Raw genomic sequence first — 22417 nt, forward strand, 5'->3', positions numbered from 1 at the left:
CACGCTACGAGTCGCAGTTAACATCCCGCCTTCTGAAGGGTTTAAAACCACAGATTGCAAATTGGATAAAAAAAAACATCTGGTCGGATGGGAAGGAGAGCAGAGAAGGGTTATTCTCGCACATGCTAAACACGCTGAAAAAGTTCTGGAAAATAGAGACAAGAAACATAAAAAAGTAGAGGTGTTTTATAATGACGGTGAGAATGATGATGGTTGCTTTTTCTCTTCTGAGTCCCGCAGGAAGGAAATTATTTGCTATCGCTGTGGGAAAAGAGGCCACATCGCCAGAGAATGCAGAAGTATCATGCCAGTTGCGGACACCGGGCGGGGCGGAGGTCAAGGCGGTGGACGGGGCAGGAGAGGACGCAGGGGCCGTGGAGGCGGTCGGAGAGAGAAAAGAGAACATGATGACAGAGAGAAGGATGAGGAGCAGGACTTCTGACTAGCTTCCCCTGCAGAATCAGGTCATGCAATCACACACACACATACAGAACAGAAAACAAAACCTGAAGATGCAGCCTCTAATTATTTTGGCCTTCTTTCGTTGACTTCATGGTAATTTGTATTTGTAGCCAGGTGTACTGTGTGTTGCCTTTTATGTTTTTGGGTGACTTTGATTTTTGTTGGTGTTGTGGAAATTTTCTCTCGAGAAAGAGGCACATGGAGACATAAAGAAAGCATTAAACATTGTTACTTGTTGAAGCAGTTGTAAACACTGTACAATCCATCACATCATCAGTAACAATTATACTGTAGCATACCCCACCGAAAGATGGTCTGACACTTGAACTGATGATTTTAGGTTTAATGACAATCCCAAAACCAACGTAAGAGCTGGGTACAAATCACAAAACAAACAATATATTAGCCACCTTACATAGCTTAACATTAGCTCGTATTAAGCTAAAGCTAACTCAATTAGTTAAACAAACAGTAATATAACGTTACGTAAATTACTTTAAGAACTAACCACACATTAATATTACACTAAATACTAACCTTGTGCCTCTTCGGGGGGTGCTAAAACATTGCATTTTTCCTTCTTAGTTCTTTCATCTTACTGTTTATCTTTACTGTTTATCTTTACTGTTGCGTGAAGCAGGAACTGGGCGAGTGCCAGAATACTGCCTTCAAAATAAAAGCCCTTCTAATCAAAATAGGAAATAAGGCACTACAAACCTGAAACAGATCAAATATGTAATAAAAACATATTGTAACAAAATGATGTTCAACAGGGCTATCTTTTCTTTAGAGCTAAGACATAAATTGGGTTATTTACATATACAAATGCCCAAACACAAACAAAAATACAATCATCTTGTATTTTTGGAGAGAAAGTATGTTGTTCAGCTGGCCCTTTCCCTAAAGCCAGCCCTTTCTCTAAAGATTGTGAACCCAAACTCGACAGCTTTATACCTCTCCAGGAGCAAAGTTAAAAACAGTCTGGTCCCTAAATGGACACTTCCACAAACCGTTACACCTTCTTACAAACAAGTATGGTCTCTAAAACAGTAGGCTTAAGACAAAGATATCTCTAGCTAACTCCAGAGGTCAGCAAGCAACCCTCAGATAGAAACAGGTTCAAGAGTTCAACTAGCCTAGGAGAAGGATTTCTTCACCAACTTGTGTCCCCAAAATGACAATGACATTACATCACATTCAGTTGATAACAAACATTGACTCCTTAGTTTGAAAACATATATACAAAAGATTTATAAAATGATAACCTACTATTCAATTTTCTTTCACATTGGCTTTGTGCTTGTTGCTGTAATTTGGGGTGCAGTAATTTGTGAGTCAGGATGTGACGGGGCGCCCGTGAACGCTCCGTCATGCCCTAACCGGCGTGCGTTTCTCTCTCTCTTGGCCGGAGAGAGAGCGCCGGTGCCGGGAACGCACAGCGCGCAGCGCTCCCACTGTTCCTGCGGAGCCATGCTCCGGTTAAAACTGTTCCTTGCAGGCCCGCACTTGTGTCCCACAAACTTTTCCCCACTGTCCGAACTCTTTTCTTCACGCTAGGCGTTCGAGGGTGCACACTCGGCGCTGACGCGACACACACACACTTACCTGCTGCTGCTGCCTCTGGTTGCCTCCGGGCATGGGCCAAACTGAGGCACTTCCTGGACACACCATAAATAGCGCTTGGTGGCGCGCTTAAGAGGGCCATGTGACCGTGGACTATATGCGAAGTATATCATTGATTTTTGAATTTATGTTTGTTGTGTTGTCAAATTTGACTGTAGGATGCTATAATTTGGTAATTGGTTTGCCCGGGGGAGGGGCTAAGAATATATAAGGGAAGCTCTGCTCATTTACGGTTGGTTGGGTTTTTGGTCGTGGCCGAGTAACAATGTGGGTGATGAGCTGCCAGTGTGAAACCTGTCGTGTAAATACTTTTTTTTTGTTATTGGGTTTTTTCCACTCCTGCACTGTAAATATTTTTGCCACTCTTGTTTGGGGAACTTGGAATAAAAAAATCACCACGCTGAAGTTTCTCGTCGTCTGAGCCATCATTGAAAGCGAACCCGCGACACAGGAGTTTACTGTTTGAGGCTGTATGCTGCAATGTTTGTGCTGTGGCTGGATTTTGTTGGCTCTACTGAAGATGTAGTTTAAATTGGAGCAGTTTGTTGAATCACTTACCATGGAGGGGTTTCATTGGTGTACTAATGATAATCTGCTGTTAATTGCCGATCGCTATAATGCAGCCATTTCTAAACAAACTAAGAAACAAGCGGTTAAGGCAGAGTTATACACTGCCTTGGTGGATAAGAATACTTTGCCGCAGTTGCAGAATACTCCAAAAACTCCCAAGCAGTCAAGTCAAACTGTTGACAAAGCGGTAAGACTTAAAGAGCTGGAAGTTGAGTTATAGTGTTTGGCTTAAAAGGGAAGGAACTGCAGTATTTGAATGATCTTGAAATGAAAAAGCTTGAACAGCAAATGAAAATTTGCTTGCGTGAGTTATAGCTTGATGTTGTTTCTTGTGTTTCTGCTAAATCCACAGATTTTGATGTGAGCAGACACATTCGTTTGGTCCCTCCATTTGATGAAAGGATGTCAACAAAAAATTTCATCATGTTTGAGAGGGTGGCTTCTACACTTAGGTGGCCGAAACATGTGTGGACTTTATTATTGCAATGTGTCCTGAGTGGTAATGCGCAGAGGGTTGACTCGTTGCTTCCGGCAGAAGACGGTCTTGATTTTGATGAAGTAAAAGCTGCTGTGCTTAGAGCATACGAGCTGGTACTGGAAGCATATCATCAAAAGTTTCGTAGGTTGAAAAAGCAAGGACATCAAACTTATGTTGAATATGCTCGCAAGAAGGAGGCTCATTTTGATCGCTGGTGTCCATCTAATGACGTTGATGATTTTGAACTACTTAAACAGTTAGTGCTGATGGAGGACTTTAAAAACTGTCTCCCAGAGAGGATGTCAACATATTTGAATGAACAAAAAGTTTGTGATGTTTTTAAGGCTCCTGTTTTGGTTGACGAGTATGTCCTCACTTATGAGGCTGTTTTTGTGGATCACCCTTTCAGTTCTGTTAATAACCGTTTTGAGCGCCTAAATGGTAATGGGAAGGATGGTGCTAAAGGTTTGGCTGGGGTGTCTCAGGGTGGCAGAAGTTCTGGTCTTAGAGCCCTTTTCTCTCAGAGCTTGATGTTAAGGCTGATAAGGAGGATTTGAAGAGAATAATGTAATGTGCTTCTACTGTAAGGAAAATGGGCATATTGTGGCAAGCTGCCCTGTGCTGAAAAAGCGAAATGTGTGAAGCCAGTGGCTTTAGTAAATAAACTTGACTCTCTGCTGCCTCCCAGTCTTTTATTCTGGAGGGAGTTTTGCCACTCAGTAATGAGTCTGCTGTGGGTTCTGATGTTCCGGTGTTGGGTTTGGGCATGGAGAACATAGGCATACCGTTGGAAAAAATCTTGATTGAGTTGGACCTGGTGTCTGGTGAAGTAGCTGTGGGAGTGTGTCCTGGTTTCCCGATTAAGGGGGTTGCCTTTCTAATGGGGAATGATTTGGAAAGCGGAAAAGTGCTTGTTACGCCTGAAGTGATGCCAGTCCCTGTTAGGCAGTCTCCGCAGTTTCCTAAGGTTTTTGCAGCTTGTGCTGTTACTCGATCTATGGGTAAAAAGGATCAGGAGGAGGTTGCTTGGAGTGATAGTTTCCTCTGTTATCCTGGTGATGGTCGCTGGTTTTCTCTAGACACTGCTGAGAGTAGTGGCACGAGTATAAAAACTTTCCCTGAGGTTGAACATTTGTCCTTGTCCCTTGAGCAGTTAATTGCTGGGCAAAGAAATGATGCTATTGTGTCTTCTCTGTTTGAAGCTGTGGTAGCTGGAGATAAAATTGAATCTTTGTCAACAGGTTATTTTGTGAAGGACGGGTTGCTCATGCGTATGTGGGCACCATTGAATGCCTCTGCTATAGATGCCTGGAGTCTTGTGACTTAGATTGTAATTCCACTCCAAGATTTATAGTTATTTTCATGCCACACAAATAAAGATTATAATGGAATGGACCAATGATGACACAAAACCTAATAATATATATAGAATTATAATTATAATAGAAAAAGAGCTAGCTCCCCTTTCAATTTAAACCAAACAAAATGGATAATGTATTAAAGGTCTGGTCATCTAAAGGACTGCGAATATACTCACAAATGCTAAAAATGATGTCAGTTCCTTCAAAGTTATATCAAAGAGATTAGATCTAGCCCAGTCAAATTTTTATAAATACTTACAACTTAGAAACTATGTCAACAATTTTCACAAAAGAGAAGGAAACCAATATGGACACCAAGAATACTCTTTCCAAAATATATAAAATACAAGATAATATTGAAACACAAGATACAATAAGAACAAAGTGGAACTTAGAACTAGGTGGACAGTTAATAGAGGAGGACTGGGGAAATGCTTATAAAGCAACAACAAATTCCAGATATTGGAGGGAGTACTCATGGAAAATATACACAAGATTTTTTATTACACCAAAACTACAATCAAAATTCACAGTATCCATTAAAACAGACTGTTGGAGAGGGTGCAGAGAAAATAAAGCCAATCATTCACATATTTTCTTTTTCTGCCCATTACTAAAAACATTTTGGCAACATATCATAACATCTATCATGAAAATTCTCCAAATTAAGCAGGTACCTGAACCAAAATATATTATTTTAGGAATATCATCACCTGAACTTACATTAGAAATAGACAGATATCTATATAGGATACTTAGAATTGCAGCTATGAAACAGATAACAAGGAACTGGTTAAAACCTACTCCACCTTTACTTAACAACTGGAAGGCAAATGTATCTGTAACAGTATCTTAGAAATGGAAAGAATAACTTATAGAATCAGAAATCAAGAACAGGAATATTTGAAACAGTGGCATAAATGGACTAAATATTAGGGATGTGCAGAGATCCCAGTATTTGTATTTGTATCTGTATTTGTTGAGGCAGCAAAATTATTTGTATCTGTATTTGTATTCACATAAAAGCGGAAAGAGGCTTAAAAATCCTGTTTTTGTTTTTATTACACTTTTAATTTTAGAAAATTATTATGATAACTGAGCTAAAACTTTACTCATCGCCTCATTGCAGCCAGACCTATCTATTTGTACACCCATAACACAGAGACAGAACACCGTGTAACATGTGGGGAGGAACTTCAAAAGCAATTATTGCTTTGCACTTTTCATTTATTTCCTATTTTTTACAACCTAACTTTGTGGAAAGGAGAAGGGGAACAACAGTTTATGGCAAGTCTTTAAGAGCACTTTGCTTGTGTCAGTAGCTCAACTTTATCTCTGGGGAACACCCCCAACAAATAATTTTTAAAATATTTGTATGAAACAAATATTCGTATAAAACCCACTATTTGTGCTTTGCCGAATAATGTATTTGTATTTGCGCACACCCCTACTAAATATGTGGACCATTTCCCCCTTTTTTCTTTATTATTAATATTAAAAACATATAAATGTTGTAGGAATGATGTAGGTATGAACAATATCATATGTATAACTTTTGCACCCCTGCAATAAAGTATATTAAAAAAAGAAAAGATTGTAATTCCAGGTCCAGATTGAGCAGAAATCTTCAATCTGGCACATGACAATCCTCTTGCCGGTCATTTGGGTATCAGGAAAACATACAATCACATTTCATGGCATTTCTTTCCGCATGAGTTTAAAGAGAGATGTTGCATGCATTGCAAGTTTTGGCACATATGTCAGGTAGCTAAAAAGTCAAACCAGACCATTCTTCCTACTCCACTGTATCCAATCCCAGTAGTATATGAACCGTTTGAACGTGTCTTGGTTGATTGCATAGGCCCACTTCTGCATACAAAAACTGGTGATAAGTTTTTGTTGATGGTGATGTGTGTGTCTACTTGATTCCCAGAGGTGTTTCCTGTGTGTGAAATCACAACTCCCATTGTTCTAAAGGCTTTCACGAAGTTCTTTTCATTGTTTGGCTTGCCAAAAGTTGTACAAACAGACCAGGGTTCAAACTTTATGTCACTTGTGTTTGCTCAGGTGCTGAAGCAGCTCAAGATTAAACACTGCTATTCCAGTGCATACGACCCTGAGTCAGGGCGCACTTCAGTGCTTTCACCAGATATTAAAAACTATGTTACACACTTATTGCCTGGAGTTTGAAAAGGAATGGGATGAGGGAGTTCACATGCAAATGTTTGCCATCAGGGAGGTCCAGGAATCACTGGAATTTAGTCCATCAGAGCTGGTCTTTTCCCATACTGTACTTGGTCCATTGAAGCTTTTGAAGGACAAGTGGTTGTGTGAGGGGAGGGAACAAAACTTTCTGGACTATGTGAGTAACTTCATGTTCAAACTATGTCTGTGAGATAGCCAAGCATAATCTTGGGGCAGCACAGGCCAGAATGAAGGGCTGGTATAAGTACGCTAAAAGCAGAGAATTCCTGCCTAGTGACAAGGTTTTAGTGTTGCTGCCAGTTCCTGGGATTAGCTTGCAGGCTCGCTATAATGGACCTTACTTCAGGAAAATTACCAATAAAAGGACCAAAAAGGTCCAGGAAAAGGTTGGTGATAAAGACTATCTTGTAGCCACTCCTGATCGGCGGTGTAGAACTCATCTCTGTCATTTTAATATGATGAAACCTTACTGTGATAGGGAGAATGCATGGCTGGAGATGGAGTCCAGTTCTGAGGCATGTGGAGCTGTCCGGTGCTGAAGTCACTGCACTGCATGTTAGTCTTGTTGCACTGTCTGGTGCTGAAGTGAGTGATAGGGTTTTGTCCCAAGGAAAGCTGTCAAACTCAGATCTTGCAAAATCTCCCTTCTCATTTGTCTCATCTCTCTGAGCTGCAGCACTCAGACTCAGTTGAATTAATTGAGTCCAATACAAAACTGTTTGCTGATGTTCCCTCTCAAACACACCTGTTGAAGCACAATATTGATGTGGGGACTCACAGCCCATTAAACAGCATCCGTATCGAGTGAATCCAGATGAAAGCCACTGGCTTAAGAAGCAGGTGGAGTAATGGTACAGCATGGAAAGGTCAGGTTCATCCTGTTCAGGCGAAGGTGGAGTGTATTGTGGATTTTCCTGTTCCAACCACCCAAACTGAGCTTTGTCATTATTTAGCCATGGTTGGTTATTAGAGGGGCTTCTGTAAACATTTCTCCGCTGTAGCCTCACCTTTAACTGACCTGCTGAGTCTGAAGGTGAGCTTTAAGTGGTCTGATGCCTGCCAGTCTGCCTTTGAACAGATCAAAAGTCCCCTGTTAAACGCACCTGTCCTTCTACAGGACAGCGCCCACGCCAATGTACAGCTTTTGTTAGTAGTTGTTGATTTTTTTGTTAATAAATTGGTTTGACTTTGCTGACACTCCTGAATCAGTATGGGGGAGTTTCCTTGTATGTTGATACAGCAACTTATACAGTATAAACGTACACAGTTTGTCAACGGTAGACATTGTTACATAAGGCATCGCTTTCAGACACTAAGGTTGACATATACAATGTAATTAGCTCTCTTATGCATTATATAATTAGTTAATACAAAAACTGAATGTTGTAGTTTCATAATAAGTCATATTTGTTGCAGGGTTATTGGATTAGATTTGGTGTATTTCTATTGTTGTGTCTCATATTTGCATGTTTTAGCCTGTAGACCTGCCAGTAGATGGTCTAAAAGCCTGTGACAGTAAATTTGGAAGCTCTCATGTAGTCAGGAGTGTTGTTATGCTAACTCACCCTCTTCTTCTTCCTCCTTTTTTTTACCCCTAATGGCTTAATGTCTTCAAACCACTCTTCTGAGGTCACACTTACCTCTTCCTGTCTACACATACCACTTCCTCTCTCCTCTAATTCTTTTTCAGGTCCTCTATCCTGACATCACCCATTTTTCTGAAAGCTGAGATTATCAGTCTGCTCAGAGGAATCACTGTGTCTTCTCTTTTGCCTCTGTCTCCTTCTGGCCAATTTCTTCACCAAGCGCACACCACTGTTGTTTATTAGCATCATCTCTCTTTGCCTCCAGTAACTACCAAGTGAAATATGGATGGAGAGATGATACATGTGACTGCCAGTTAGCGTTTGCCTCTTTTATTTCCCAGTATCCTCTCCTGCTGCCTCCCACCTACGATGTATGGATGGGGGAATGGATTTAAGGAAGGAAGAAAGGAGGGAGGTTGGGATGGTCTCCGTGTTAATTTTTTGTTTGTCTGCACGGCATCGTCATCCTTATGACCCCATGCAAACATTATTTTCCTGATGCTTCAGTGCAACTATAGTAAAACTTGCATGTTGAATTTTGTTATTGTTACTTAATCTTTGGATCAGAGATTGCAATAATTTAAAGTTTTGCTTTAATAAAATTCCAACACACAGCAGCTGTTAATCCCCACCTGATCGTAAAATAATATGAACATGGTTTTCATCTTGATTTACACATGTTAAATTAATGGACAAATCAAAAAAGTGTTATAGTAAAAACAGCTTCAGTTCATGTTTGCATGGATAATGTGTGGATGGAAGACCATTTATTCAAAATATACCTCCTCATTCTGTGTTTTGATGATGGCAGTGGTGGTAGAGCGCTGTCTAACACGCTGCTAAACAACCTCATATAGGTGTTCAGTTTGTTTATGATTCAGTGATAGCCATATCATATTATACACATTGTAATTTGAAATTATTTTGCACTCATTGAACCATTCAGGGACCCCTTGTGTCTTGTATAGATGTATATTATATATATATGCATATTCAGGTTTTCCCATTGTCTGATCTACGTGTGTATTTAACTTTTTTTGCCCTCTTTATGATTTATTGGTCATTCTCTTGTATATTTCTTAGTGTTACAAATAATTTCTTTAAAACCTGTGAGGGTGGGGCTCTCCATTTAATTACACCGTGCGTCCTCCATGCCTCGCCCTCTCGCCTCTACCGCAAACAAACCAACAACCATGAGATCAACCCTCATAAGGCTACAGACACTGCCAGCCATGTCCTGCCTCTAAAAAAAATAGCTTATACAGTTTTTAGCATTTTAACGCACGTACCAAAAGCAGACTTGCTGCTTGTTTTCTATTCATGATTTTTTTCTAAAGTTAAAAACGTCATTTTTTGTTTTGTTTTGTTTTTTAAAGGAGAGAAAATGTCTTCCCGCGCGCAGGAGAGGAGCTCTGTCGTCCAGCTGGTGAGCTCGGTGCTGCCGCTGCTGCTGCTCTCGCTCTCTGGTAAGAAACAACACAGCAAAACCGATCAATGATCTGATACATTGATACGTGGATCAACAGTTCGATAGATTGATAGTTCCCGCACACTGCTCCATCTTTAGGCCTTTTCCCTCTTGTCTGACTGTGTGTGCGTGTGTGACAGAGATGGGAAGGGGGGAGAGAGAGATAATGGGTGTAACGTGAGATAATATTAATTGTTATTCCAGCATTTTCGCAGTTTGATTAGGTCATCCGTGAAAACAAGATTTTTGTGTCTTTCTTCGCCCACTCAAACCGGTTTCTGATCAGCTGTGTTAGTTTTGCATAAGGACTTAATGCCTTCTACGTCTCCATTTACCCTCTGGAGATAGTTAAATTAGTGGCCGAGTATATCACAGCCTTTAAACAGGATTATGATGCACTCTGTAAAAATAAGTATTGGCTTAGTTTGCAAAAATGATAGTGAACAGCAGGTCTCTTTGACTGTGTTGCTGTGAGTGCTGGATAGAAATAGGCCTATAACCAGGTGCTAACAGTGTGTTATTGATATTTATAGATCAGTAGCAGTGGTATAACATGATAAAAGGGGTATGAGGTTATCTAATAGGCCTTTTAATCCATCAGAACATGAATGCATAAACAGAGCAGATGTGGACAGGATGATATCCAACCCCAACTCTAATCTGCTTTATGATATAGCCATCAGATCAAAACACACTTTTACACAACGTGGCCCACATCTGATCATTATTTAAATTGAGAATGATCAAATGTGCTTAAATAAAAACCCAGTGCTGTCCAGCTGATTAACAAAAAACAGCCAATTTAATCCTGCTTTATTAAAGCTAGTATTGTGGTGAGGCATATCAACATTGAGCTTGTATGAAAGACTCCCTTCCTGTTGCTTAAATGCAAAATAAATGCCAAAGGAAAGCCACTTCTCATCAGTGACAAAATTGCAACATGTAGGCTACTGCGCTAGTAACACTCAACAAAGTAAAATCTTCCTCATTCTGACTTTGACATATGTATCAATTTAGTGAAGGAAATCCATAAGCGATCGTGGTTTTTGATGTGTAGCTATCAGCATTTGATGATTTTTTAATTACAATTTTCAAACAATGAAAACAGAATTAAACTGAACCATTGGCATCCATGTGGACCATGTTTTTATTTCGTGTTCCCGGCCCTCATCACTGGGGCATTACGCCCAAGCCGATGGGAGGTTAACAACCTGAACAGGAAACAGGATGTTAGGCATCAATCAATTAGATATCAGGGAGGGGAAGCAGTTTTCTTAGTAGAGGCAAATGAGTATGATCATTCTAAAATGGTCTTAGTGTCTGAATGTTTAGTTATTGGTTGAATATATATAGCATTTACATGATGAGACACTGAAGATGATGTTTTCCACAAAGTAAAAGCAATAGGGAGAAATGCATACATATATATATTTTTATTTTATTTTATTTTTTTTTTTTTTAAGGTTTGCGCAGTTTCATGGACAATCACAATTTTCCCCAATTTCATCAATTCATAGTGACTTTAAAACGATACCGAAAGGCTAAACTTTGGTTTGAGTGAGACAGTTTGGAAATACTTTGCTCAGTTTGACACCATATAAGCCAAGAGGACAATTAAGTTGAATTTTATCTTCTTGTGTCATCAAATGAAACAGTTCAGTGATTTGGAAATTACAGAGAACTCACTCCAGTGTATTTTTAGTTGGTGTCAGCTGTTTCACCTATGCCAGCAGGAAAACAAATACCCAAAAGTTGATTGTTGCTATGGAGCTTGTGGCATGGAGATGGTAAGGTGCAGATGCTCTTTTCTTTCTCTATCAACAGGATGTAGCCTTTGTCAAAGAAAACTGAAAGATTGCAGCATTCCTCTTTAATCCTTAATTATATGTAGGCTGGTCAATAGTCTATGTTTAAGGATATTTATAATATAAAAACACACTTTAGGTATGTCATTCAGAGTTACCAGATTAAATTAGATGGAACACAATACACATGCTCAAATACCGAACCCATACAGCAAGTATAAATTCTTTGAATTTTAGTTGTACAGATGTTTGTAATTTTATCCTCAGTTTAGACATATAAGACTGTAACATGTTGACATGCCTCATGTGTTGAATAACATATGTGGTGCCACAAATAAGGTCACTAAAGCTACTGCTACATGCATTATAAAAGGTTGTAAGGCTGTATTAACACTCAGAATGCAGTTTTGCTGTAATACAGCTAGAGTTTTTGTATTATTTTGTGTTTCCTTTTGGAAATACAGCAACTGTAGAATATGCCAATAAAAAGTTTGTCAGTATAGTATTTCTTATGCACTTTAATTTCTGCTGCAATTTCCCACTGATGTTCTTTCCATCCATCAGAGCTATAACTTCAAACAGCAGCACTACAAGTACAGTTACCACACAGAGGCACTAGAGGGCAGCAGCTCGCCAAGAAGAGGATTCCTGTACTGTAAATGTACTGACATGGACTTTAAACAGGCCAAAGTGTAACCCATGTCTGACATTAGTAAGCACAGAGGAATCACATGGCAACATTTTCAGTCAGTATTCTAATGTAACAGTAATTCATTCTTATAGAAAAGAGAAAAAACATACAAACCTTTACTAAATGATAACTACTACAAACAGTATACTTGTGTACCAGGCTCCAGCCAGCAGGGGAGTATTTCTGTAATGGAGGAGTGCAGCTACTGGTGCTGTGGCTTAGTTGGTTAAAGTGCCTGTCTAGTAAACAGGAGATCCTGGGTTTGAATCCCAGCAGTGCCTTTTCAAAAAAAAAAGGATATGAAAGACTTAAGTCATCATTATTAATTTCTCAGTATACCAATGTATCACAAAACGTTACTATGCCCACTAATGCAGTGATTTTAGTACAGTCATAACCTATGATGTATTTGACATAGGCCTAATCTTTGAAATTTTTAGCATTTTGGATGCCGAAATTTGAAATTGCGGTGCATTTTTCCTAAAACAGGCTGGTGAATACTAAGTTATCTTTGTTTTGGTGTTGAATTTTATTTTTGCATGAAACATATCAACATACAGGAGGCATTTTATGGCAATGTTTGAAACACAACATTCAGATTAAATGTGATTTCTTTGTTATCCAAATTATATTAATCCTTGTCTATTGTTAAATATTAGGTAGTGCAATGTTCTGGAGACAGAGCCACTGGCAAGAAATATTGTTTTCAAAAAGGAAAAAAAAAACTCATACAGTTTTATGCTTTTGATTGCTAAAAGTAGTAGTAAGAGTACAACCTTAGACTATTCAATTCCCCTTTAAATGCCATCTATTGCTTTCTTTTTTATCTGAGTATACATGTGTACAGTAGCTGTAAGTTCCACTCAAATCCTGTAAGTGCGTTTTTAAAGTTAAACTACACAGGCAACCAGACTTTGCAACTCTAATCTGCAGTAAGTAGACATGACTGTCAATAATACATTACTGTGAAAGAGTGGAGGGGACACAGGGACAAGGGATGGAAAGTACCTTTCAACTCTTCAACTCTCACTCAATCCAAAATATAACAGTCAATATTTTCCATGTTGTCTGGTATTTAGTAGTGATCATAACTGAGATCAACAAATGGGTATGGGCTTGTGAAGTTATTATGCCTGAATACACTTCAGTAAAAGGTCAGCACACTGGCTAATGTGCCCCTGTCTGAGCTACTGTGTTTTTGTCTCCCATATGTAGTGGTGTTCAGATTGTGATAATATTACAGAAGCATATCACACAAAGATGTTGTTGTGTGATTCAATGGAGTGCAGCAACATTGTCATAATATCACACAGTACTGTTTTTTGTTTATGACTTTCTAGGTTTCTGAGACTGGTTACTATCCCAGTCTAGTCATGACATAATCTCCTCCCCACAGGATTTCTGCAACTCCTCCACGAATTCCTGAAAAGTCATATTTTTGCAGTGAGCTGTATTGACTGCTGACTGCCCCCAGATCTAGCTCCTAGAGTGTAGAGTGCTGCATTGTGCAGTATGGATTTTTCCAAAACAGGGGGCACTATAGAGCCTGCGGTATAGAACAGAACTGAATCACTGTTTAAAAATACCACACTTACAGGAATGTAAAGGCAGCATGGTGGGGTCAACATATCATCCACTAAATGCTTATATACTTTACAGGCTTTGTTTTGTTGGCTTTGCTTGGTGTAGCTGCAAAAATAACTCATGATTCACCTTTTCATCAAAAGAAAAAGCAAAATAATCAAACTACCAAACAGGCTCAAGAGCTAAAAAAGCCTTAATGCCACTTTGTCAGCACGCAGCTCCGCACCGTGCACACATTACCCTCAGACACAACAACCCTCAAACACACTTGTCGACTCTAACAACACTTGTCTAAAACAAGGAAGATAGACTTCATGACACAATCAAGTGCTAAAATGCTAAGCAGCAATATACTGTGGGTGGAAGTCAAGCAAATGACTAATAATGTCCTACCTAAACTAACAACACTCCAATGCACAACATGTTTTGCATAGAGGAACAAATAACCAGCTCATGATTGCAGCAAGCAATCAGAGACCAGATATGGTGTTATACCTACTTGTGATGCATCATCATAAAGCTAATATTGTGCAGGGGACATATATGTTATTTACAAGTGCTCCAAGTTGAAGTGTGTTGTAGAGGATTTATGGTGAACTCATTGGCCATGCTATGAGGAGGTGGGAGTCAGAGGCCAGACCCCCAAAAAAGGTATGGGGTTTCTCTCTAAAGCTTCTGAAAGTGGCAGCCAACAGCTTTGACTAAAGACAAAATATGGGACATCATATAGTGTTCTTTCCTTGGTAGATAGTTGGCCCCTAAACAAAAAAAAAATGAAATGTCAACCCACTCAAAACCAGCAACCTCTCCAACAAACCACTCAAGGCCAATCCCTACTGTACATACACTCCAGTAAGAACCATCTTCAACACCACAATAAATGAGTGCAGATGATATTAGGATTTGCACCACATAGTACTAGTAAATGATCATCATGAAAACAGAGCCCAATGTGTAAATATTTACATTATATCATATTTACGGCTTTACATTTAGAAGAAGCCTTTTAAGGATGCTGTCCACAGTTTTGTCAAGTTGGTCTTCACTGGGTCTTTACTTTGAATAGCATGATGCCATCCCACTGATGCCTAATTGGATTGGGATCTGGTAGAGGTAGAGTTTAGCCAGTCTACTATAAAAAGTTTTATTCACTGATATATTTATTGAAACTTTCCTGGATAATCCAAACATTTAGCTTGAGGCATAATCCTGTAAAAATGAAACAAGTTTGCACATATTCTTCAGCCATGAAAAGATGCACCTGATCAATAATGCTGCTTAAATACGATGCGATAAATATGAAAAAAGACTCAGCTGTCAGTGTTTTCATCACTTGTTTGTCTTTAAATAATAACACTGAATGGCTTTCATCTTTATTCTCGTGGAAATTTAAAGTACATTTTGGATTGTTTAAGGGGTCTTTATGCCCCAAACATGCTATATGCTATAGACTCCCTGTTTACAGTGGCAGTCCCATGTTTTTGTCAGTGTAGTGCTTTTCAAAATGTCAGCCTGTAACTGAACTCATATCAAACCAGTGGGCCAATCACATACTATTATTCATTGTTCAAAGACAATCATTCATTTTCTCTTTTTCATACTTTGCTAACTGCAGTCTCTTTCTGTAGTCTGTGTCCTTACCTCCTTTTACCCATCAATAAGACAAGAAGACATTAATACAAATTGATGCTGTCACCTAAGCACACACCTATATGCATACATAAAACCTAATGAAAAAATAGTCAGCTGGAGTTGGATAAGAGAGATGGTGAGTGCGAAGGAAAGATGACGTAACAACACTACCTACGGTTTACTTTTTTTTCTGCATTGACCTTGCAAGCGTAGGGAACAATGGAGGAAAACAGAAGGGAGTAAAAGAGAGAAAAGCTTGGAGTATTGGCAAGGGAAGATGGGGGGTGGGGTGGGGGGAACAGGGAAAGTGTAAATTTAAGGGTAGTAGAGGAGTCGGAGGAAAACGGGCTTGGAAAAAGGCGTGAGAGGAGGCAAAGTGAGGTGGACAAAGATGGGAGAGGAAAGAGGGAGGGGCAGAGAGAGGGAGGAGTCGCATGAGCCTGCTTTACTGCAGTATTTCATTTGTTAGCAAGTCTGTGTCTCTCTCTGTTTCTGCCTCTCTTTCTCACCATCCACAGGACTGCTGAGTCAGCAGGAGCCTGTATCACACTGATTCTCTAAATGTATATCTGTGTTTGGCTTGTAGTAGCAACGGGACATGTGTGTATACAGTGCTGACCATATGTGTGTGTGTGATAGTGACAGCGGCTTGAATGTGTCAGGGTTGTCTGTGTATAAAGATAGGTCAGTATGCAGGGATGACATTGACAGAGCACAGCTAGCATGCTTAGTTCACTGCTGACAATGCACACCTTGTGTGAAGGAGTGTGTGCATATGTGTGGTGAAAGAGAGCAAGAAACGGTTTCTGCGCTGCATCACAAGACACCTGACTGTGGTGGATGGTGTGCATGGAAAATTGTGTGTGTGTGTAAATTATACATATGGACGGTGGGTGGAGATGTAGAAAGTGCATGGGTGTGTTTGTGTGGTGCAGAGAGGCAGGCCTGTGGAGTGGTGCAGCAGCAGTGGGAAGGGAGCCAGAAACACCCGACTGCAGAGGAGAGAATGGTGCAGAGTCCCATCACACACACACACACACACACAGAGGCGCACGCACTCACACACACACACACATACACACTGAGAGAGAGCACAGATTCTGTCTGGGGAGTGGAAGCCCATGCTGTGACATTAATGTTAGAAGGGAGGAGGAAATGTGAGGAAACTAAATGATACTTTCATTTCATTTCAAGTAACAATATGCATCATTATATACTTTTTTAATTGTAGGATGTTAAATGTAAGATACTTCCTAAAGCTGAACAGTGTAAACTACAGTAAGAGGAAGATTTTGTAGGCAAAACCTATCATGATCGTGAGATTTTATTTAGTTGTTGTTTTTTTAATCAGGCTTTTTTTCTCTTTCAGTGTTTATGGCCAAATTAAAGAATATGCTGTCCTGCTAACTTAATCAAGTGAAATGATTGTAATTACTTTGTACACACTTTACACAATTAATAAATTACATTTTAGAGCCAGATGTCTACAGCGCATAAGTAATATTGACTCATTTCACTTAATTGCATTGTTTCCATCAAGATAGATTTGTAAATGACAGAGCATGGTGCCAAAATGTATCATCCCCGAGTTTCATCAAAAGCTGACCAGTGATATCTGAAATATTAGTCTGATGGTCAGTGCCGTGGTTCAAAAACTAAAGTAAAAGTTGAACATCCATCACTCATTCACAAGTGCACATAAAGTGATACGAAGATGAAAATATAACAATCAAAATATGATTTTATCCTCAACAAAGGATTGAACCCTCCTACAGTGTGGACAGTTGTGTTGAAGCTGTTGTTTATTTGCTACAGTCAATGCTTTAAAAAATACAAATCCAATTATAAAGGTGTGATATTGCAGGATTATGTTAAGATGGATTAAAATACAAACATGCTGTGCTTCTGTTTGCTGTCTATGTTTTAAAATAGACTTCATTGGAATTGTTTAAGTATACATCAGGCATATTGCTTGATCTACAGTCACTTTATGGAAGCTACCCACATCTAAAAATCAGTTCTGTCACTTGAAAAACAGGCAGGGATTCTCATCAAATAGCTGTCAGCATGAGAGACAGCACTCTCCAGATGGAGTGCAGAGGAAGAGTCAGCAGTTACATGGAAAAAAACACATCCTCACTACATATTGGCAGGGTGAAACTGCTGAGGAATGGAATGGCGCTTTTTTAGTTGCTCACAGTTAAATGAACACACTCTCTGTCTCAATTTACATGTCTTGGACTCGAGTCAGACTAAAGACACAAATCTGATGTCTTTAGATGCGACTTGAAAAACACAAAAAGGACTTCCTACTCGTAATCTACTAGTCTACTGTTCTCAGTATTTATCATTTCAGTACATTTGAAAGATGTATTAATTATCCTCATTGATTCTATCCAGAATTGTTCATAGTAAAATAGTTAATTATAAGGAAATCCAGTAAATTATAAATGGACACAAATCTCTTTCAGTTCTTACAACTTATATATTCTATTGTTAATAGCAATATTAGCACTGTTGTTGTTTTTATTTACAGGTTGTTCAAGCATGGATGTTGTTGTGGCCAGTAACATAAATGCACTGAATGGAACAACTGTGAAAATCACCTGTACATTCACCTCCTGCTATAAGATGGATATCAACAAGTTTGCCATGAACTGGACCTACCAAGAATCACGCAACGATACAGAGGAGATGGTAAGATGGCTGGTTCATATGCTTAATACCCAAAACTAAGGGGGTCTACATTTTAAAACTACAGTTATGAGCTCTCTCTGTCCCTCTAGTTCATGACGTACTATAAGAAAAAAGGAATGGTACCTCTGCGTTCAGATCGGTTTGGAGAGAGGGTGACGTTTGCCGGGAACCTGGATAAGAATGACCTGTCAATCACCCTATCAGATGTTCAGCTGGAGGATGAGGGGATTTACAACTGCTATGTGAGAAACCCCCCAGACCGCATCCAGGGACGCGGTATCATAGAGCTCCATGTTGTTACTGAACGTAAGATACTGACTTTACCTTCTAAAGACAGAAAATTGTAACTGTCTATAAATCCTAACCTTCGCCTATAAAATACACCTCCTGATATCTTACAATAGCATCCCTCCAACCCCCACATTCCTTAAGAGTGCTATTCAGTGCTAGACCAAAATCAGGAAGTGTATTTCTAAGGGTGTGTGCTCCTGTGTTGGTAGTTAGTTGTTAGTTGCAACAAAATGTGGCAAAAAACACTCCATTTGTAGATTTGCACAGTTAGCTGTTTATGCTGCTAATTGCACAAGCAAGAAATGGGTGAAATGTATTAAGTCTCATTTGCTTGTTTTGCAGTGTACTGAACTCTCTTCGGCCGTATATTAAGGATAAATGCCATACAATAATGATGTATAACATACTGTGTGTGTGTGTGTTTCCCAAAGCGTGAAGACCTACTGGTGATGAGTCAGCTTTTTACTTATTGATGACCAGCAAGACGTTGAACTGTCCCTCAGCATCTCTCTCACACTCACTCATGCGCACACACACACCACAGGCTAACTCAGCAGCACTTTCATTCTTTCCACTCTGTTTAATCAGCCCAGTAGAGCTTTTAGCCAGCATTGCACTTGTCTCCATCCTTTGTCTACAAAATACTTAACCCTCTCCTCTCCTTTCTTCTCCTCAGTTCCCCCTCCGAGGGACTCAACCATTGCAGTTGCGATTGGGGCGTCCGTGGGCGGAGCATTAGCTCTGTTGATTCTTTCCATGGTGATAGTGAAATGTCTTCGTCGACACCGGAAACAGGAACTAATTTCGGAGGAAAAGATGGAGGAGGAGGGAAAACTGGAGGCTGAAGGTGTCGCAGAGGAGGGAACCAAGTAAGAAATTTCACCATGGCATCTTTGATTCTCAATCAGAAACTCCCAGCAGCACCAAGTTTAAAAAGTGGCTGAATGTGTAGATCTGCAGCTTATACCATATAAACAAACATGTCATTGTAGTGCTGCCACCCCATATAAAGGGCAGAAGACGGTATTTTGGCCTGGAAACCTTTGACGGGATGTTGCGAAAAAGCAGGTCAGCAGGCCAGAGTATGTGCACAAAAAGTGATATTCATTAATAAAAAATATTAACGAAACAGGGCAGTATGGTGGTCAGTGGTTATTATCATGGCCTCACAGCAAGAGGGTTCTGGGTTCGATACCCATTGGACAGCTGGGGCTTTTCTGTAAGGAGTTTGTATGTTCTCCATGTGCCTGTGTGGGTTCTCCCCGGATGCTCAGGCTTTCTCCCACAGACCAAAAACATGCAGGTTAGGTTAACTGGTGACTCTAAATTGCCTTTTGGTGTGAATGGTTGTCTGTCTTTATACTATATGTTAGCCCTCTGACTGACTGGCAGGGTGTACCCTACCTCTTGCCCAATGTCAGCTAAGATTGGCTCCAGCTCCCTTGCAACCCTCAAGTGGATAAACAGTAAAGAAAATGGATGGATGGATGGATGAAATTCAACCAAAATAACTTAAGCCATAGCAACAAACAAATAAAATCTGCATAAACTTTTTGCTTTAGCCCCTTTCATACATGCACTCTATCCCTGAAATGTTCAGGAACTTTTCCTGCTTGGGCTGATGGCAGCAGGGATCAATATTCAGGGAAATCTGTACCGCCAATTTTTCACCTCAAGACCTAGTAACATTTCAGGGATGCTGGTACAACTGTGTTGTGAATGAAAGTAGTAACATAGCAGGGACAAGTATGTAAAGGGTTACGTACGTCTGAAAAAAGACACTTTCATGTGGAGTGAGTGAACCAATCACAAGACTCCATTGATGACGTATTTGAATCCACGACATGTTTATGGTTGCCTTGCCAATGCTTTTGCGGGTGATTTGATAAGCAGTATAAGTTATTTTGTTTGCAAACAAGCTCCTCTTTTCAAGAGTGGCTGTACAACAGACAAAAAACACTCCTCACCGCCATATTCCTGAAAATTATAAGAGGCGTCTACAGGTAAATCCAGCCTTGCCCCATCTTCTTCTTCTGTTGAGTTTTATGGTGGTTGGCATCCATAAATGTTGCTTAACACCATCTGCTGGACTGTCCCTCACCCCATCTATTTCGGCATTCTCATGGCATGTGTGAAATGGCGTGAGACGGAAATGTTCCTGAATGTACAGTAGCTGCATGTGTGTATAGTGAAAATCACCAGCGGTGCCAGAAAAGTTATCCCAGTAATTTACTGGGAACTATGTGTGAAAGAGGCTTTAGACTCCTCTGTGTCTGTAAACTGTAAACTTTAAACTTTTCACCTCTCAACAGTAAAAGTGTCAAGATTGACACTGGCCAGACAAGGCACTGGTACTCTCCACCCCTGAGAGACCTATGTTTTGTTTTTGATAACAAGATTAACAGCAGGACATGCCACTTAACGACTCTCTTTAGGTTCATCTGGCTATAGACCACAGGAGAAGGGTATGAACCAAACAAGCTAAAAGGATTACCTTCCCATGAAACAGAGACTGATGCTTTATTTGAGACTGAATACACATCACATCAAGTCGGTTACTAGAATTAAACAAATGGCAGTCTCTCTCTCTCTGTCTTATATACACACACACACACACATACAAACACACGCATACCCCCTCTCTCTCTCCCTGATGTGGCCAGAGATAATATTTAACAGACCCCTGCCATCAGTTTGAGATTGTATTCCTGAAGAGACTTAACACTGGTATGTTCCTCGTTTTAGCCCAAGCCTAAATTAATGTGAATTAGCTGTCCAACTATTCAGTAATGGAGCCATTACTACTCAGCAAATGTTTTCCTGAAGAATAGTCTAGCTTGTATATCTGTACGATATAAAATGAAAGAATTATTCAATTTCAGATGTAATGCATTGTTTACCGTGTGGCCACACTGCCATCTAGTGACCATAGATAATGGGTCCCTGTGCACTAAAGTGCGAATTCACAGAGAATGGATTGTGGCCGCTGACAGCATTATGAATTGTGCATCATTTGCAATTGCTATCTTCCCCGTCTCAAGGTCCTATTCACAAAAGATATTGTGCTAATGCTTTGGCATTAGCTTTGGCGGCGTAAACATGCCCATAAAGTTTTGCAGCTAAGTGCAATTTGCCCTTGTTTTGTGTCTGTTTGAGTGAGCAGAGCGGTTTCCAGGCTTTTTTTTCCAGTGTTTCAGGCTTTTCTCCACATTTCATCACACAGATTGGTCCATAATGGAAACTGCAGAGAGCACAAAAGCTTCAAATTGTGTGTCTTTAATTAGCAGAGGTGCACACACAAAGAGCTCTCCACAATCACAAACCAACTTTCATGTATTTTGCTTCTTTTACTTCTGTAGTATTTCACATCTGTAACACAATCTGCTCAAATTTCAAATGTCAAAATATAGCTATTAATGTGACTCAGGCAGGTCTGATGTGTTAGATTAATGTCTGAATCTTACAACAGTGTCGTTCAAGTGTCACTGACTGTATCCGGGATTTGCAGAAACATCAGTACTAGTATCAGCTGGCTGCAGAGTCACACAGCAGCTGAAACTGAAACGATATCGTGTCTCTAAACTGAGCAAGAGGTATTTATGCACACGGCATGGCAACAGTAACTTCATTAATACCGGACCCCTCCCCCCCAATGTCTGACTGAAGATTTCGCCCTTGACATCATTCAATATAAATTCGATATCATTCAATGCCTCACAAGCTTGAAGAATTGAAGAGAGAGAAGGAGAGCTAATTTACCACCAACTCTCTGAAGACGCTAATAATTTAACTCTACCTGCAAGTGGCTATTAGCACTGGACAGTTTCATATATAATACATGCCAAGACCCAACGGTGAAGAAAACTGTTGGACGTCTGACACCTTTTCACCTTCTCTTCGCTGAGTCTTCGCCTTTCGCTTGTCCCTAAGGAGCCCCCATAACTGCTCACCTAGAGCCCTCTTC

The 22417-nt window shown here is 39.9% G+C and overlaps 1 protein-coding gene and 1 non-coding gene across 4 annotated transcripts in view; both read left to right on the forward strand.

The window, feature by feature from the left end:
* The first annotated feature begins 356 nt into the window (after window positions 1-356).
* Window positions 357-22417, forward strand: part of LOC137185911 (sodium channel subunit beta-2-like) — a 29261-nt gene continuing 7200 nt past the window's right edge. The window contains exons 1-5 of one of the 3 annotated variants that reach the window (XM_067594432.1): window positions 357-464; window positions 9662-9751; window positions 18002-18162; window positions 18252-18468; window positions 19130-19322. In XM_067594432.1, coding sequence (XP_067450533.1) covers window positions 9670-9751; window positions 18002-18162; window positions 18252-18468; window positions 19130-19322 — 653 coding nt within the window. In that variant the 5' untranslated portion in view covers window positions 357-464; window positions 9662-9669. Of the gene's footprint in view, window positions 465-9447; window positions 9752-18001; window positions 18163-18251; window positions 18469-19129; window positions 19327-22417 lie in introns of those variants that run through there. The other 2 variants (XM_067594433.1, XM_067594431.1) reach the window with 2 other exon arrangements.
* On the forward strand, window positions 12457-12530 carry trnat-agu (transfer RNA threonine (anticodon AGU)). The gene has a single exon. It is a non-coding gene; the product is annotated as a tRNA-Thr (tRNA).

Source organism: Thunnus thynnus, chromosome 7 (assembly GCF_963924715.1).
Source record: "Thunnus thynnus chromosome 7, fThuThy2.1, whole genome shotgun sequence".
In the NCBI taxonomy this organism is placed as follows: domain Eukaryota; kingdom Metazoa; phylum Chordata; class Actinopteri; order Scombriformes; family Scombridae; genus Thunnus; species Thunnus thynnus.